At 39.4% G+C, this 17595-nt stretch overlaps 1 protein-coding gene across 9 annotated transcripts in view; it reads left to right on the forward strand.

The window, feature by feature from the left end:
* The window catches only part of TSC22D1 (TSC22 domain family member 1), a 136171-nt gene extending 121739 nt beyond the window's left edge, over nucleotides 1–14432 (forward strand). For 4 of the 9 annotated variants that reach the window (XM_048850868.2, XM_075128625.1, XM_075128626.1 and 1 more), the window contains exons 2-3: nucleotides 11449–11500; nucleotides 13031–13541. In XM_048850868.2, the coding sequence (XP_048706825.1) occupies nucleotides 11449–11500; nucleotides 13031–13285 (307 nt within the window). In that variant the 3' untranslated portion in view covers nucleotides 13286–13541. Of the gene's footprint in view, nucleotides 1–10398; nucleotides 11011–11051; nucleotides 11210–11448; nucleotides 11502–12405; nucleotides 12651–13030 lie in introns of those variants that run through there. The other 5 variants (XM_048850852.2, XM_048850842.2, XM_048850830.2 and 2 more) reach the window with 5 other exon arrangements.
* The last annotated feature ends 3163 nt before the right edge of the window (nucleotides 14433–17595 follow it).

Raw genomic sequence — 17595 nt, forward strand, 5'->3', positions numbered from 1 at the left:
AGTTAGCCAGCTTTTAATCTATTTGTGTGCCATGTTAATTTTATAGTCTAGATTTTTAATCAAAATGTTGTGTGGCACCAAGTCACGCTTTGCAGAACTCTAAGTGTATTACATCGATATTACTTTGCTCAACCAAATTTATAATCTCATCACAAAAATAAACCCATGTTGATTTGCATTAGTTATATTGCCCTCTTTTAATCCTGTGAGTCCCATGTAAGATGTTCCATTATCTTGCCTGGGGTTGATTTTAGACTGCCAGGCCTGTAATTACACAGGTCATCCCGTTTACCCATCTTAAATACTGGCACATTAGCTTTCTTCTAGTCTTCCGGAACTGTGTTCCAAGACTTTTGAAAATACTTCAGTGGTGCAGCAATTCCTGAGTCAACTCTTTTAAAACTCATGGATGTAAACTATCTGGATCTGTTGATTTAAAAATATCTCAACATTAGACTCTGCTGTTTAACATTCTCTTGAGATACTGGTGGAGAAAGTGTTACCATATGATGAGACTACATGTCTGCTTTTTCCCCAAATACAGAACAAGACAGAAGTGTTCAATAAATATTTCTTTCTGCATTATTATTATTAGGCTTGGAAGGAATAGATTTTAATCAGTAAATGTGCGTAAACTTAGATTTCACCACGCACAAAATTTTTTTAAAAATCTGTTAATTGAACTTTACAGATAGGCAAAGTAAACAAAATGCTGCTTGGGAATTTTGATTTAAGGATATTTACTTTGTAAATTTTGATATGTGAAGTTGACAATTGGTTTTAAACAGTTATAAAGCTTTAAGTTTTTGAATCTCAGATCCACTGTCATTAAATTTTCTGACTCTCGCCATAATTTCCTGCAACTGAAAATTTAAATCAATGAAAATAAGCTTTAAACCCATAATTTTGTGCAATTTGTGAAAATTTATATAGATAAAAATTGAAAATCTCTTAAATTAAACATCAATATCTATCAAAATAATAAAAAAATCTAATTCTGCCAAGTGTAATTATTGATAATTCTACCATTTCTATCTAGTAATATCTATTTACTATATTTATCATTAATTTCTGACAAAATGGGGTGATGCTGAACAGCCATTGTTTTTTCCAAGCTGAATGTGATTTTAAAACAAAATGTTAGTGTGCAGGCAGTTGGCTTAATTAGGACAAGGGGTCATAGCAATTTCCCTTTACCCTACTTTGTTCCCCTGTATTTTTGCCTCCCCTTTCTCGGGATCCCCATAGATTTTTACTGTTCCCTAAAACATAATAGTGGCCTGATCCCCAAAGTTTGTCAGTGGAAGGATTCCCATTGACTTTAATGGGCTTTGAATCAATGCCTAGGAGTCTTGACTTGGCTTCTAATGTAATTTTTTAAGTATAGGCTTAATTTTAAAAGTGTGAAGCTGAAGAGGGACATGACCATCAAAGGAAAACTGCTGTCCAGCTAGAAACCTAGTCCAGCTGCTCTGCTAGACAAAAGGCAGGGCTGCTTTGAAATGAATTTAAAATAGGTTAGGAGCCAATTCAAGACTCCCAATGTAACTTCATTGGGAACAGTAAAAAGAAAAACTAGTCAGGAAGAAAAGGGAGAGAAGAAAGGGGTGAGCAGTAGAAAGTGGATAGATGGAAAAGGGAGTGAAAGAGAGAGGAGCAGATAACTTGTCCTCTCTTGCCCAAAGACATAAGGATTTCTTGTTTTTATTTGGGGGCTGAAGTCCCAGCCATGCACTGCTGGGAGCTAGTGTGGCTGTGACATCACCAACAAGGTCCAGCTGGCCTATCAAAACGGACCAGTGTTGAGAGCTACAGTCTAACATAAGATAATTTGTGCTTTTCAAATGCATGTGATCGCACTGCTGCCAAGTGACTATCTGATCATTGTTTTTGTTTTTTTGTCATGGTAGGTGTAACTAGAAATACTCCAGTCATTTCCTTTAATGTTGGAGTGCAGTTCAGAAAATATGTAATGTACGTTTCAGAGAACAGTAGGATTCAAAGGTGTTTCCTTTGGCTTTAAGGAAACTAGTACACGTTAGAAGTACAGATGAAAGCATGGAATCAAATATAAACTTTGAGTAACTTTAGTTTTCTGGTAAATAAATTCACATAGGGATGTATCAGATGAAATTATATATGCAGTCTTCTAAAGCGTGGAAGCTCTGAAAGGCTGTGTACTGACTGCAGAGTGGCCAAGCATATTCAAAGGTAAGGATGATCTCTTGTATGAGGTCAAAAAGGAAGGTCGTGCCAGAGAGCTGGCCAGCGTCGGAGGAAGAGGAGCTCTTGTAATGTTCTTCCAACCTTTCACACACCAAAATGCCCTCTCTTGATATCAGTCCTTTTAATACCCCCCTTCCCTTTTGGGCAAGTTGTGCAAGAGTTACTATAGGGTTAGGGCGGGAATAAACCTGACTGTGGCCTGTGAAGAGCAGAGGGACAGACTGGGTCCCTGACCAAGGAGTGTGTCATTTAAAATTTTAAAAGCACAGCTCTTGGTGGGTGGATCCTTTCCTCTCCATGATTGTTGAACAGAAGCAATTATAGCGCTCCAAGGAGAGCTTTCAGTTGTATTAGGTTTAGGTATTTCAGATTTCTAATCTAGGGTTGAATTTACAGACAAAGACATGTTTGGTTCCCAAACTAGGTGGTACTTCATATCTACTCAACCCTAGATTCAGGTAGGTAGTGTCCTGGTTGCTAATTGCAAGGTAGAGAGTAACCATGGAAGTTAGATCTCTTAATAAGAGATTTAGCCCAGTGGGGTCATACACACAACAGATTCTATTCCTAGAATTCAAATTGTGTTGCTAGACATAGTTACTTGTCTCTGGAAGAACAAGGAGTACTTGTGGCACCTTAGATACTAACAAATTTATTTAAATTTATCTCTGGAAGGATTCTTTGGTAATCTCAGAATGTTTTAGTTCTTCCCACCCATGAGATCGTCTGAAGATGTCTAGATGTTCCTTGAAGGTTGTAACCTGTCTCTCTCTCCTTGCTGAGACTCCTGAACTGGAGAGATGCAGACTTTTCTTTTTTTTAAATCAAGATTTATTGCATCACCATTAAAATCAGTGATGTGATATGATGACATCCTCATTAAAACAAATGGGGTTTAGTTAACTATCTGTTTTCCTATAGAAACAAAAGAGCTGTGACCAGTATCCTATCCCCAGAGACGTCAGTTTGACTTTTTTTGTCCTTTGATTTTATATCAACTTGCTTTTAAATGCATCCTTCTGTCTTCTAGGCAGAGTGCGGAGCATATCATCATATATGTACTATAATTTCAGACACTGGTGTTATACTACTGCCGGCCAAGTAGGTTCTATGTAGGGTGGAATGAATGTTCTTTCCACTTTATAGTTTGTTAATTTTTTTCTACACTTTGCTAATGGTAAAAAAAAAACAAAATTACAAACATGGTAAGTGACACATTGGTTCTTTTTAATTTCATTTGAGGTTTTAGATTCTAATCTTTAACACTTCTTTTAAAAATTATGAAAAAACAAAAGGAAATTCACATGCAATCAAACCATAGGTTTAAATAGCTTTAAGGTTCGAGCAAAAAAAAAAAAATCTAAAAGCTAATACTGTAGAAATATCTGGTACTCATTGGCTCTTTAATTTAACTGACAGACATAACAAGATCCATTGGCTGGAAGTTGAAGTCAGCAAAGTTCAAACTCAAAATAAGATGCAATTTAACCTTTTGGAACAGATTGCCAGGGGATGTGGTAAATTTTCAGTGGCTTGGAGTCTTTGAATCAAGATCGCATGGCTTTCTGAAAGAGATGTTTTAGTGTAACCACAAGCTGTTGAGTTAGATATGGGAATTGCTGGCTGAAAGTCTATGGCCTGTGGCAGATTAGGTGATCATAATGGTCTCCTCTGTCCTTAAAGTCTATGAAATTCACAGTTCAGTCAGGAGAAACTATTCCCCTTTAAACTGCCCAAATTGAACCTGGTTAAAACTGGCTGGAAAGCCTGTCCTCATTTAAATCAATGGCAGTTTTACTATTGGCTTCAGTGGGGCCAAGATTTCAGCCTAGGTAATTAGAGTTTTGTGGATTTCTGTCAGAATCGTTACACTAGTTCCCCCTCTCTTCCCAGTGTATATATATGGGTTTGAATTTAAGAATTTTTAAGGCAACTCTACGTATGCCATTAATCCAGTATAATCCACATTAAAATTCCCTCTAAAGTAATAAAGGCAAATGTTTTGCAGGACCCAGTTACTGCAGTCTTTCTTCCATTGCGCCACCAATGTGGTTACAACGCAGTTGGTTCTTAATGATTTTGTGACTGAACCACATTTTGATTGTATTTCAGCATTTTACAGTTGAGAAATATAGTTAAAATTGTTACCCATGGCTAGGGGACTACCATGTTGTAACAAAGGCCCTGAAATAAATCTTTTCTTCACTATAAAACACTAGCAAAACTGATTAAGATTTATCTCAATTTTGGGAGATATTTGTTCTGTATTTTTAAAATGTCTGTTTCTAAAGAGGAGACACATTGTCAAAGTACTTGAAAGATTAAATCAAACCCCAAGGGAAGTAGAAAAACTGTGTGTGGGGGGGTGCGTCTTTAACAAGCACATAGAAACAAACTGAACCTCAAACAGGTTACAGGGTCTAAATGAGTCTGTACTAATATTTATCTAGTTATGTGCTGATGATGAAAAATTCTTTAAGGGCTAAATATTATTAAGATGAGGTAATTTTTAATAAGAGAAAAAAATGAAATCCCTACAAAAAGTAGTTTGCCAAACAATCTTTTCAGCTATGGGACAATTTGCAGTTGTTAAGGTAGTTAATTGATCTCTGTATGAAAAGATCAGAGCATGCATATCAGCCGCTTGAATTAGCGTTGTACTCGTATTTGGTGGGTAAAGAATGCATCCATCTCAGCATTATGTATTACTTTATTCAGTGCTTTATTTATACCATGTCTGTGGTGCTTTACAAATGTTAGCTTCCGAAGCATGATACATTCTTGCAATGAGCTCTGTGTGGGTGGACTCTGTATGTGTGAATCTTTTTGCAGGTTCAGAGTTTAAATAGGACAGAAATTAGCCCTTGATGCTACAGATTCATATGTACAAGAATAACATGACACGTGTGAGTAATATCATTGAACTTGTGGGTGTACAATTTTTAATGTTATATAATCATTTCCAGAATTGGGGGCCTGACGTAATTTTTGTGGGGAAGGGCCATGTCTAATGTACATTGCCTATCAATGTACAATGCCTAGTGCAATGGGAGTAGACCACATGTCTGAGGACTCTCTATGTACTACCATAATGCAAACTATAAATAATAAAAATACATGGTTAGGGGAGAGAAGAGAAAGGGCTAGTGAAGTGGGATCACCAATCAAAGGGAAAGGAAGAAATGAGTTTGGGAGAGGATTTTTGTTGCTCTCCTTTGACTTGTCTTGTTTCATAAATTTTAATGTAGACATTTAATACAGAAAATATAAAATGCTGTGTTCTCTCATTCAATCTCAGTCAGACACAGGAGTGGTGAGGGGAGAACCCATATCAAGATCAGTGGTGGAAAACTAACCAAAATAAGTCTTTTCTGAGGAGGAAAAGAAAATGGAAGTTACAAAACAAAAACCAAGCAAAACTTTCAAGTGTTACTGGATTGCTCATCTCAAGTAACCCATGTATGTGGGGTGCTGAGCATTCATAGGTGCTGGGGGTGCTGCTGCATCCCCATACTTGATGTGGTTTCCATTGTATGCCGGGTTTACAATTTGGTTCAATGGCTCTCAGCACCCCCACTATACAGATTATTTCAGCGCCCCATGAGCATCTACTGAACCATTCTTTTTAGCTTGACCAATCTGAGGAACTGTCCCAGATTAAGGCGTCAACCAAAGAGGTTTTGGAACAAATTGATAAACTATACAGTAATAAGTCACCCGAGAGTTTTATAGGAACTCGGATACGAAATTGCAGAACTACTAACTGCCATATGTACCTATAGCTTAAATCAACCTATGTACCAGATGGCTGGAGGCCATCTAATGTAACACTGATTTTTAAAAAAGGCTCCAGAGCCAATCCTGACAATTACAAGCTGGTAAGCCTAACATCAGTACCAGGCAAATCAGTTGAAACGCATACAAAAAACCACGATCATCGGACACAGATGAACACAATATGTTGGGGAAGAGTCAACATGGCTTATGTAAAGAGAAATCATGCTTCATCAATCAATTAGAATTCTTTAACGGTGTCAACAAGCATGTGGACAAGGGGGATGCAGTAGATAAAGTGTATTGGACTTTCAGAAAACCTTTGACTGTCTCTCTCATCAAACGCTGTTAATCAGTGTACACAGTCATGGGATAAGAGGGAAAGTCCTCTCATGGATCAATAACTGGTTAAAAGATAGGAAACAAAGGTTAGGTGCAAATAGTCAGTTTTCAAAATGGAGAGAGGTAAGTAGCAGGATCTCTCGAGGATCTGTATGGAACCAATACTGTTCAACATAGTCATAAATGACCTGGAAAAAAGTGTAAACGAGGTGGCAAAGTTTGCAGCTGAAACAAAATTACTTAAGATAGTTGAGTCAAAATCTGACTGAAGAGTTACGAAGGGATCTCACAGAACTAAGTGATTAGGGAACAAAATAGCAGATGAAATTCAATGTTGACAGATGCAAAGTAATGATTATTGGAAAACATAATCCCAACTGTACGTACAAAATGATGGGGTCTAAATGAGCTGTCACTGCACAAGAAAGATCTTGGAGTCATCATGGATAGTTCTCTAAAAACATGTGCTCAGTGTGTAGCAGCAGTCAAAAAAGCTAACCATATGTTAGGAACCATTAGGAAAGGGATAGATAAGACAGAAAATATCATAATGCCACTATATAAATTCATGGTGCACCCACAATTGAATACTGCGCACAGTTCTGGTCACCCCATCACAAAAAAGGTACGTTAGAATTGGAAGAAATACAGAGAAGAGCAACAAAAATGATTAGTGGTATGGAACAGCTTCCACCCAAGGAGAGATGAAAAAGACTTGGACACTAAACCTGGAACAGAAGACTGAGGGGGATATGATAAAGTTCTGTAAAATTGTAAATGGGGAAGTGTTATTTACCCCTTCACATCACACAAAAACAAGGGGCCACCTAATGAAATTAATCGGCAGCAGATTTAAAACAAACTTAAAGCAGTGCACAGTCAACCTGTGGAACTCATTGCCAGGGGATGTTGTGAAGGCCAAAAATATAAGTGGGTTCAGAAAAGAATTGAATACGTTCGTGAGGGATAGGGCCATCAATAGCTATTAGCCGAGATGGTCAGGGATGCAACCTCATGCTCTGAGTGTCCCTAAACCTTCAACTGCCAAAGCTGGGACTGGACAATTGGGAATGGATCACTTGATAATTGTCCTCTTCTGTTCATTCCCTCTGAAGCATCTGGCACTGGCCAATGCAGAAGACAGGATACTGGGATATGCGGACCTTTGATCTGATACAGTATGGCTATTCTTGTCTTCTGACTGTGAAGAGAATTATAACTCTCTCCTGAAAGTCCCTGATAAACAGGGACCATAGAAATTGACAAAGATGGAAAATCCACAAATTCTAAGGATTGAGGTCTTTCCTGACATTTTGCTATTTTTCTACGTAATCTGTGGAGCAGATAAGTCTGATCATGTCAGAGCACAGTTGTCTGACAGGTAGGCGTATCTGTGTTCTAACACTTGCTTTTTTCTGTAAAGTGGACAGGACAGCATGCTTATGTTTGTGTTATCCCATCCACACTACTGACAAAATGTTGGAACACAGATGCAGCTAACTATGCACTGACTCAATTAGACTTGTAGATCTCTAAAAACAATTTTAGGGAATCATTACTGATCATTCCACAGAAACATTGATTTAACTAGAATGTGCCTATGATCCTTGAATCAGAGCACAACCAAAATTACAAATAGCACAATCCGTCTGAAAGACTGCAGTCTGCCTCTTGTCTTGTCCAGCCAAGAGAGAGCATGACAAGTGTGTGTGTTGTTTTTATCACTTGCCATCTTGAGGTGGGTTATTGTAGGAAAACCTAATTTGAAGAGATTTTTAACTACCCCCAGAAAAAAAATAATCTGCCAAGAGATTCAGATCCCCTGCACTTGCAAATTTCAGCCTAAACACAATCACCTCCAGTGTCCTTGAAGCTTAATTGGCATAGTGAGAGGTGATCTGAGTATTTTGGGGTACAACCACTAAGGGCTGTGAAGATCATGGTTTTAAATTGGATCAAGTATTGGACTGGGAGCCAGTACCGAGAGCCCTGGGCCAGGGTGGTGTATTCTCATAGTAGTCATGTAAGAAGAGGGGCTGCCTGATGTACCCTCTGGAGCTTTCATGTTCAGCATGTTGCAGTAGTTGAGTTTAGAGGTGACAAACACATAGATCAACTTGGCTTGGTATGTGGCTGATGAGAAGTGTAACCTCTTGGACAGCCAAAGAGTATAAAAGGAATGTATGGTTACTGATGTCCTTTTGCCTGTCCAGGAGTGCAGAAGGAGCTCAAGACATATGTCCTAATGTTCGTGTTAATATTAAGTAAATTGGAATTGATTAGGTGGTCAACGGGTGCAGATAATTAAAATAGGGGAAACATTGGGAAGGCATGGGAAATGTGACTATTTTTTTATAAAGTAACAAAGAAGTAAGGTGGGAATTCTGCCTTAAAGGAAATGCATGTGCTTTGATGTTGGAAAAACATTTATGCAAAGTTCAGTATTCTTAAATGTAACCTTCCCTGTAAGTAGGATTAGCTTACTTGCGCCACTCTGCTGGTATTACTGAATGAAAGAATAGTGTAGACCAAGAAAGCTAAAATAATCTCTTTAAGAAGGATGATGATGACATGCTAATGCTAAAGTTAAATTTAAGACTATTATTCCTTGCCTTTCTAGCTTCCCTGCTTTTGTGAGGGTGACAACTGTAATATATATTTAAAATTTGTGCACTATAGAAGAGTAAAGAGTTTTGGCTTTTCTGTTTTGTATGTTTATATCACATGAATGTTGATATTTTATAGGTTACGTGTTTTAAAGGGTGTTTTCAGTTTTATTTAAGGTTAAGCAGTTTGCTTTGTACTGTTCTAATTCATAATTTAGGTCTGTTAAATAGCCAAGTGGAGAGAGCGCACGGTTTTAAAATCATTTTGATCTGAATGTGACTTTGTTCAAAAATAAAATATTAGAACTGTAACACCTTCATTTTGAATTATATTGTGGTTAATTGAGAAAATAAGAAAACCCCTTATTTTGTATATGACATAGTTTAAAAAGTAGCTGTTGTATTGCTTCATCTGGAAAAGAGCGGATAGTAGACAGGTTCAGTGTTACAATGTAAGAATGTCAAAAAGCATCTGTCTAGAATTTTACACATTCATGCTGTGCGTGTATTTTCTGAATTGTCTGCTGGCTGAATATCTTAAAATGAATGGTTTAAAGGCTATAAAAAAGGGCACAGAGGCCATTTAATTTGAATAAAGAGTAGACAAGTATTAGGAATTTGCCAGAACAGTGAGCTATAGGTTTTCATTTATAATTTGCTTCCTGCTGCAAATATTTTCACAAATGCATTGAAGAATACAAGATATATAAGAATATATAGAATAACTAGTTTTATTTTCCTATGCCAACGTGTGCTGAAGTACTGTGGAGGCAGACATATGAACACCTTAAAATTGTGAGGATTGTAACTTCTAAGGTGAAACTCTCCTGGTAGCCCAGGAACCATGAGTGTGAATTTTGTGCCTAAACTACACCATCCTGTCAGCTTCTTGCTTCTAACCTTTCTCACCATCATAAAAATCCTTTTGTCTTTTCATATGAAAAACAGATTTTGCTCTTTCAAGAACCATCTGTGATAGTGCTTTAGATTAAAAACCCTTCTCATGTTGTGCGATGAAGGTCAACTGCAAACGGATGATGCAAAAATGAAGCATCGTATTATTGGAAGTGGTTTCACCAAGCAAATTCTAAGGCATTTGATGAGGAAGGGAACTTGGGTCCTATGGTTTAATTAACTCAGAGTGTAAATTTCCTGGGACTTTCCAAAGTGCATGTTCTGTACTCTTTTCTAGTCTAAAGGTACAGTGTTGCGCCAATAGGTGGCGGCATTGGAGTAGCTAAATGTAAGTCTAGTGACATTGTTATTGAATTCCAACATCAGCTATATCCTATCGTTTCTACCCAAGCTAAACTTTGCATGTGTAGTTTTTCTGCAGGCAAAAATCAGTCTGTGCATCTTGTAAGCGAATCATCTTACATGTTGGAAAGGTTTAAATTGGGCACTGGATCGTTTTGTTTCTGCGCTGCTGTTGCCACCCAAATTCTCCGACTCTGCAGATTGCACTGAGAGATCTGCTAAATGCTCGTGCGGTTCCTTGCAAATCGTAGTATTTTAACTGGGGAGAACAGGGGTCTTCTGGCCAGGGGTCTCCTGATTAAGGGTAACTGGATTTTGGTGATGGTTCACTGCTACTGAAGTGATGCAAAGGAGCCGTTCTGGCGGGGGGAGGTTCAGAATGACCGGCCAGCCAATAGGCACTGACTCTCTTGCATATATTATGCAATAGGACTGGAACCTCAGGTTTTCTGCTGAGTATAGAAGAGCTGACCTCGGAGATTTCTTTGCGCAGCCCTGGGATCAGCATCTTCCAGGATCATACCGCCACAAACTGCTGTATTTTAAAAATTATATCTATCTAGCCAGCCTCCTCCTACTCCCCCGTGGCGGAGATTAAACTAAGATTAATGTAGATCAACAGAGGATCTCTGCATTGTTGGGATTTTTTTCTTTGGGGGGGTGTTTCTGGCTGGAATTGCATGAATGCCCAATGTTGTAGATCAGTGGCAATGGATCTAGGAGTTTATCAACTAAGACATTTTTCAATTTCTTTCTTGTCATCTTTGCTGGGCACCGACAATTCTTCTTTGAGACTCGACAGTAGGTAAATAACTCTGGTATAAAATGTGATTTTTTTTCCTTGCTGGAATATTTGCAGTAATGCAGGTGAATGCCAGGGGGCTGATTCCTTTGTCCATCGGACTGGGCAGCACTGGGAAGCTGCAGTGGCACGGGCGGCGTGTTTTACATTTATCTTGTGAGAGACTGAATCTCCGGGACACGAATCGCTTTTACCGCATTATGTAATTAAGCTCCATCTTTGTGGGTTATTAGGGAAAATGTCCGGATCTTTGATCCCGCTGTAGCGGGCGGTTTGAGGTGGCTTTACAGGTTGGTTTCACTGCATTGAAGCATCCCGGTGACATAAACAGCAGCATTAAGTCAGTGTGGGATATATTTCTCAGCTAGCTAGTTATCAGTATTCAACTCTCTTGTCTTGTAAATAATTCAGCTGCTGATACATTTTTTCCCATCTTTTCAGCTCCTCGGGTGCAAGTGTGGTAGCTATTGACAACAAAATCGAGCAAGCGATGGTATGTACCGATTGTTTAATAAAAATACAATTAATGTTTAAAGCGCGAGTTGTGAATAGAAGTAAGTGTTCACAATATCAAGGTTCTCTGGGTAATATTTAACCGATGCCTGGGCGTGTTTTTTCAATAGTGAAGCTGCTAGGGTTTTTAAAAATACACTGTATGATCAAAGGCTTCCAAATGCGAGGAATGCATACGTTTCCCTATAGATCCATGAAATGACTATGACGGCATCGCATTCAGGATTCTGCCTTTTAAAAAATGATCGATCCTGACTTAATGGGCGGGGGTGGGGAGGGATGAAATAATATTTCCACTCCTATTTTTTTTCATAATCCCCCAACCATCCCAGCTGGATTATCCCTGGAAAATGGGACCAGCCACAGTGTGCTGATGGATCCAATAGGGGCACCATAAGCTGCTTTAATTCCCATGCTTGCTGGCAATGGAAGGCAAAGTGCCTTGGAGCTGGGATCTTGCACACTGGGGCTGCTGCCCTGAAGTGCAGTGGGAATCATGGGCTCCTTTGCGCGATGGGGAGAAGTCGGTTTTTTTTAAAAAAAAAAATCCTCCAAAAAACACACCCCCAACCCCTGCGTCTGTGCCTAATTTTCCCTGTTTTTTGATTTCCGCCTTGGCCGCTCTTTGTTATTGGAGCGGTGCCTGTAGCTGTTCTCACGGGATCCTCTGCCTACTGTTGCTAGGCAAACTCCGAACCTTTAACTCCCGGCTATAAATAACTCCTCCGCTCATTGGCTGAGGCGCGTGGGGGTGGTCGGCCCGGGTCTCTTTGACGTCACCCTCGGGCACGCAGGGAGGGAGGGAAATGCGGCAACCTGCACTGTAAGGGCTGGCTGCAGCCCGCTCCGAGGAGGCTGGGCGGGCGGGCGGGCGGAGGGCGGAGAGCCGTTGTTGCAGGGGAGGAGGTTCCTGCTTTTACAAACACGCGGCGCCGGCCGGGGCTGGTGCCTGGGTCCGCGCCTCTCAGCAGCGAAACCCCACTGATCCCAGCCCTCACCGGAGGCACGTCCGGGAAGAAGCGCCGGCTGGGGGTGGTGGAGGACAACGACACGAGGCGGGGTATTAGCGGCTCGGGCCGGCTTCCTGCAGAAACGCTCCCACCCCCTTTCCAGCCGGAATCAGTTCGATGGTATTTTTCTATTCAGATCAATTAATAGGTGAGCTGGTCGGGGGAGCCAGTAGAGTCGTGGCCAGGCTGTTGGTCAGGTTTGTAATGAGACTGGCCTACTGCGGTCCATGGACATCCAAAATTACTTGTGTGTTTTCTGGGTGCTCCGGGAAGGCAGGCTCTGGCTCCACATGTTAATCTTCAGAACGCTTCACAAACACTGGTAAATGGAGGGCAGATTTCTCCTGCCCATCCACCGGGGCTTTGCCCTCTCAAAGCTGGCTCCACATCTGCCGCTTGCCTTAGTTGGGCTGGATTATTGTTTCTCTGGCTGAGCAGGGTTGGATCCCTGCCCTAAGGTTGGACCTCTTGCCTGATTTGTGTGCTCTTTTGTGTTTCAGGATCTGGTGAAGAGCCATTTGATGTATGCTGTGAGGGAGGAAGTGGAGGTCCTCAAAGAACAAATCAAAGAGCTGATTGAGAAGAACTCCCAGCTGGAGCAGGAAAACACTCTGCTGAAAACACTGGCCAGCCCAGAGCAACTTGCCCAGTTCCAAGCACAGCTGCAGACTGGTTCTCCACCTTCTTCCCAGACACAAGGGACAACACAACAGCCTGCCCAGCCAGCATCGCAGGGCTCAGGACCTTCAGCATAGTCTCCAATGTCCTGGCCTTTGTGGCCAGTATGCTCTGGACTACCCAGAGAAAAGAGGACAAGTGGAAATCTGCCACAGCCACCGTCATCCATTTCATTGCACGCTGCAGTCCAGACTCAAGGACTCTATACACTGCATGCACCATCACAAGAATTTTTTTTTTCAGTATTAAGCACTCATCTGTCCTTTCTTTTTGGCAAAAGGAGTTCTTATTTTTAGGTTGGCGAATTAAAAAAAAAAAAAAACAACAAAAAAACAGACACACACACACACAAACACTTTTTTCCAGAGAATTAGCACAAATGCACTGGGGACTTGAACAGCTTCTGCAAATGGCTAAGAAATGGAGTTGCATGCTTGATTTGATTTTTGTTTTAAATCTTCCATCCATCCACTGCTGTTACTGATGCAGGCATGAAGAAATAGACTGGAGTAAAAGTGAGGGATCAATACCCCATATCCAATTGGGATCCACAGTAAAGACTGATGCATAGGATCTAAGAGGAAAAGGGGGAAAGGTAAATTCAGTGTTCAACACTAAACTGTCACCTGAAACCTTAAGTGCAAATATGTTTGCACTGTTTCTTGAAGCCGTGGACAGGTGCATAAAGCTGTATTAGAGAGAGAAGGTAGGTGACAGAGTTGGGATGTAGGATAATTACAATGAAGGTTATTTGCCTAATGTATATTTGTGTATTTAGTGTAATTACTTTGTAAAATAGAAAACTGTAACTACTATTTAGGTTGTACAGATTGAAATTTAGTTGTTTCATTGCTGATCTGATGAAGTTTGGATAGTTTGTTTTTTTTAATGCTACATAAATAAGAATGTACCTACGCAGCTGATCAGAATTTGGCATATTTATGCTGTTTGTGTAATTTTTGGATTTCCCTGGCTGCTGAATATTTGAAGTAAATCTTTGTTCACTGTAGTTTGGTTTAAGAAAAAAAAACACTTCAAAAATTATAAATTCCTGCTAGCAAAAGAATAAAACAAAATGGGTTTCCCAGTATGGATTTTTGCATATGATCTGTATAGTAGTATGCATATGTTTTTGTGCATGTTATCTAAACAGTTGTAACACGTCAATGTATTTAACTGTTGCACTTGTCAACCTTCAATAAAGCATAAGATGTTGATAAATAACGACTTCTATATTGTAAGGTTAACCATAATAATTTCAACAAACTGAAGTGCAACTTTCCAATGTAACCTGATTAAGTTGTTTTTGGACAAAGATTTCTGTACTAAATTCTGTTTGTGGTTTTTTAAAAACTTTATAATACCAGTTTTTAAAAGTGAAAATTAAAAATACAGTTGCCATATAAACTGACTTTAAAGAGGTAGGAAAAAATACTATTTTGGGGGGGAAGAGAGGGGAGGAAGGGAATCCTAAAGCGTGTGTAAAGGAGGGGGCCTGAGTATCAGACAAATGCTCCCTCTTTTGGTCCAATCCTGTGAGATGCTGACCAGCTCTTGGGAAGTGCTGCGTGCCTTCTGCTCCCTCTGTAGTAATTGGTGCAGCGGTATGGACATCTGCCCCATGAACAGCAATGAACCTGTAAACCTCAGAGAACAATGGTTCCTTAGCAACAAACTGCACCTCCTCATGTGGAACTAGGCATTCCCATGCTAGGCAGCAGCTCAGAACCATCCAAGTCCATGTGGTAAATCAAGTAGCTTCCTGATTACATCACTCTTAACTCTACATACTAGCTAGAGCTTTGAGTGATTTAGAATGTGCTGTAAAGTGGGTGTCCAAGAATTCCTCACTCATCCTCATCAGCAGAGTGGGAAGTGAATTGGTTTCTATTTGTGAAATGGGATGATGCAAACTTGGAACACAGCATCAATTCAGCCTTGTAAAATTGTCATGAAAAATTATCAGCCCAGGCACAGAATCTACTTGCTCACTGTTCAGCACTACTGTTGATTGATAAAATGGTGTAAACTTGGAAATAAGTCCAGTGTTACAAAATGCATATACTAGATGATGATGCCTGGAATTGGGAGATGCTGAAGAATTTGCTACTCCATAATCAGAGTGCCATTTACTGGTTAGGACCATAATGAACTAAGGAAGGAAGTCCTACATATTTACAGTTTTGAGCCAAGAATTAAAGATAAAGTGGTCAAGTCTTTAATAGTAGAATATGTAAATTGGTGTTATAAGGTCATCACTTTAAGTTAGATGCACTAAAAATTTGGATCCAGTAACTAATACACAACTCTTAAAAGAAGAGTGGAAAGCTTTTTTTTTTCCTTTCAGGATCTTGTTTGGGTGTTTTTCGTATATATTTTATGGTGTTCATATCAGTAGTTGCAGAAGAAACACAAAACCAAGATATCCATAAAATCAGGAGTGGCATTTCTTACAGTGCTTTAGATTTTAGTGAGCAAGCAGCTGCAGCAGAGGAAAGTAGAACATGAAGGCCTGGTTACAGAAAACAGTTTTGTTCTACAATGTTGATTTGTAATTGAATTCTTACACATTTAGGGCCTGATCCTGCAAAGACTTAGGTATGTGTTTAACTTTACACATTGAATAGTCCCATTGTCTTCCATAAGATTGATCACAGTGTGGTAAGCTAAGCGCATCAGTAAATCTTTTGCAGGGTCAGGGCCTTGATTTGTAGTTTGATTCTGGGATCTCAATATTTTATTGAATGTATACTTTAAAAAACAACCAACTGTATAATGAGGTGGGCTCATTTGAACAATGTGCATTTTTAAAAATACAGCCAGATTGAAGATACTAGATGCTTTTTTGTTAAGACTAAATTGACGAAAATTCAAAATTAGAAATAACTAATTTCAGTTGATTTATCTGGGTTCTAATAAAAGGAATGCTGATTTTAGTGATTTTTAAAAACTTACCTAATAGTGTCCCATTGTTTTTCTCCCAATTTTAGTGCTCTCCAGAACAGTCAGGCCAGGCTGTTATACACGTCTAATTTTAATACATGTTTTCAACATATTTGACTTGTCTAAAGATCCCACTTCTGTGCAAACTGGAGAATGTTGAGACCATGTTTGAACATTAGTTTTATACCTTTTACCTATGTTAGTGAGCCACCAAACCATACTTTCTGTTTAGGATTTTAGACTGTGCCCAGCAGCATAGTGCCTAAAAGAAGACTAGGAGTACTTGTGGCACCTTAGAGACTAACCAATTTATTTGAGCATGAGCTTTCGTGAGCTACAGCTCACTTCATCGGATGCATCCGATGAAGTGAGCTGTAGCTCACGAAAGCTCATGCTCAAATAAATTGGTTAGTCTCTAAGGTGCCACAAGTCCTCCTTTTCTTTTTGCAAATACAGACTAACATGGCTGTTACTCTGAAACCTAAAAGAAGACTGAAGATTTTAGTTTAAGGTGAGGACTTCATAATTTATTTGGCATAATGTACAGTTGAACATTAGAATAAATGAAGCGTTGGACTTGCCTATCTGTGAAGAGCTGTTTATTCAACACTGCAGTCTGTCTTTTTGAATCCTCCTATTAGGTATTAGAACCATATTCCCTGGGAATATGTTGTTCCATCGAAATCAAACTGCTTCTGGAAGTCACTGAAAAATTCACCAGAATTTCATTTAGGAAGAAAAATGAAAAAAAATTCCAACAATCTAGAAAAGGGCCTGTTTTGACATTTTGGTGATGAAACATTCCAATTTTTTGTTTTGAAACAACTGTTTTGAATTTGTTCATATTAGCTACTGTACTACAAAATAGAAGTCAAAATCAAGATAAATATTTTCAAACCACTCAAAACAGTTTTGTTTTGTTTTTGTTTTTCATTTTCCTGTGCGGATAACTGACATTTTCCGTTTTTACTCCTCTTCCGAGCTAAGCTATATTTTGGGATCTCAAAATCCTTAATGAAATAGAATTTCCGTTCTCTGTATAGCTTTTAGCTATGAAATCCTTGTCTACACAGTGCTGTAGTCAGGTCTACAGGGGTGTGGAGCGCTTTAGCTGTCCTGTATAGACCCTGCTGGTGCAAACTGAAAGGTAGCTAGGTTGCATTAAGAGAGTCCTGTTTGAAACGGCGACAATGCTAACATGGTACCTTTTAGTTCACGCCAGCAGGATCTTCATGGGGCAGTTAGTGTTGACATTAAAGCACTCTTTTATTCATACCCCAGTAGTCCAGGCTTTGGCATTATGTAGATAAGCCCTTAGTTTGTCATTTTACCTTCCCACTGGAATTTAATTGCGGTTTAAAATAAAGCAAATATGCAGAGTGATGAGGTGTGGTGGTATGGATAGAAAAATTATGAGCCATATAGACAAGTAGCTTCATATCCT

The sequence above is a fragment of the Caretta caretta genome, chromosome 1 (assembly GCF_965140235.1).
Source record: "Caretta caretta isolate rCarCar2 chromosome 1, rCarCar1.hap1, whole genome shotgun sequence".
Lineage (NCBI taxonomy): Eukaryota > Metazoa > Chordata > Testudines > Cheloniidae > Caretta > Caretta caretta.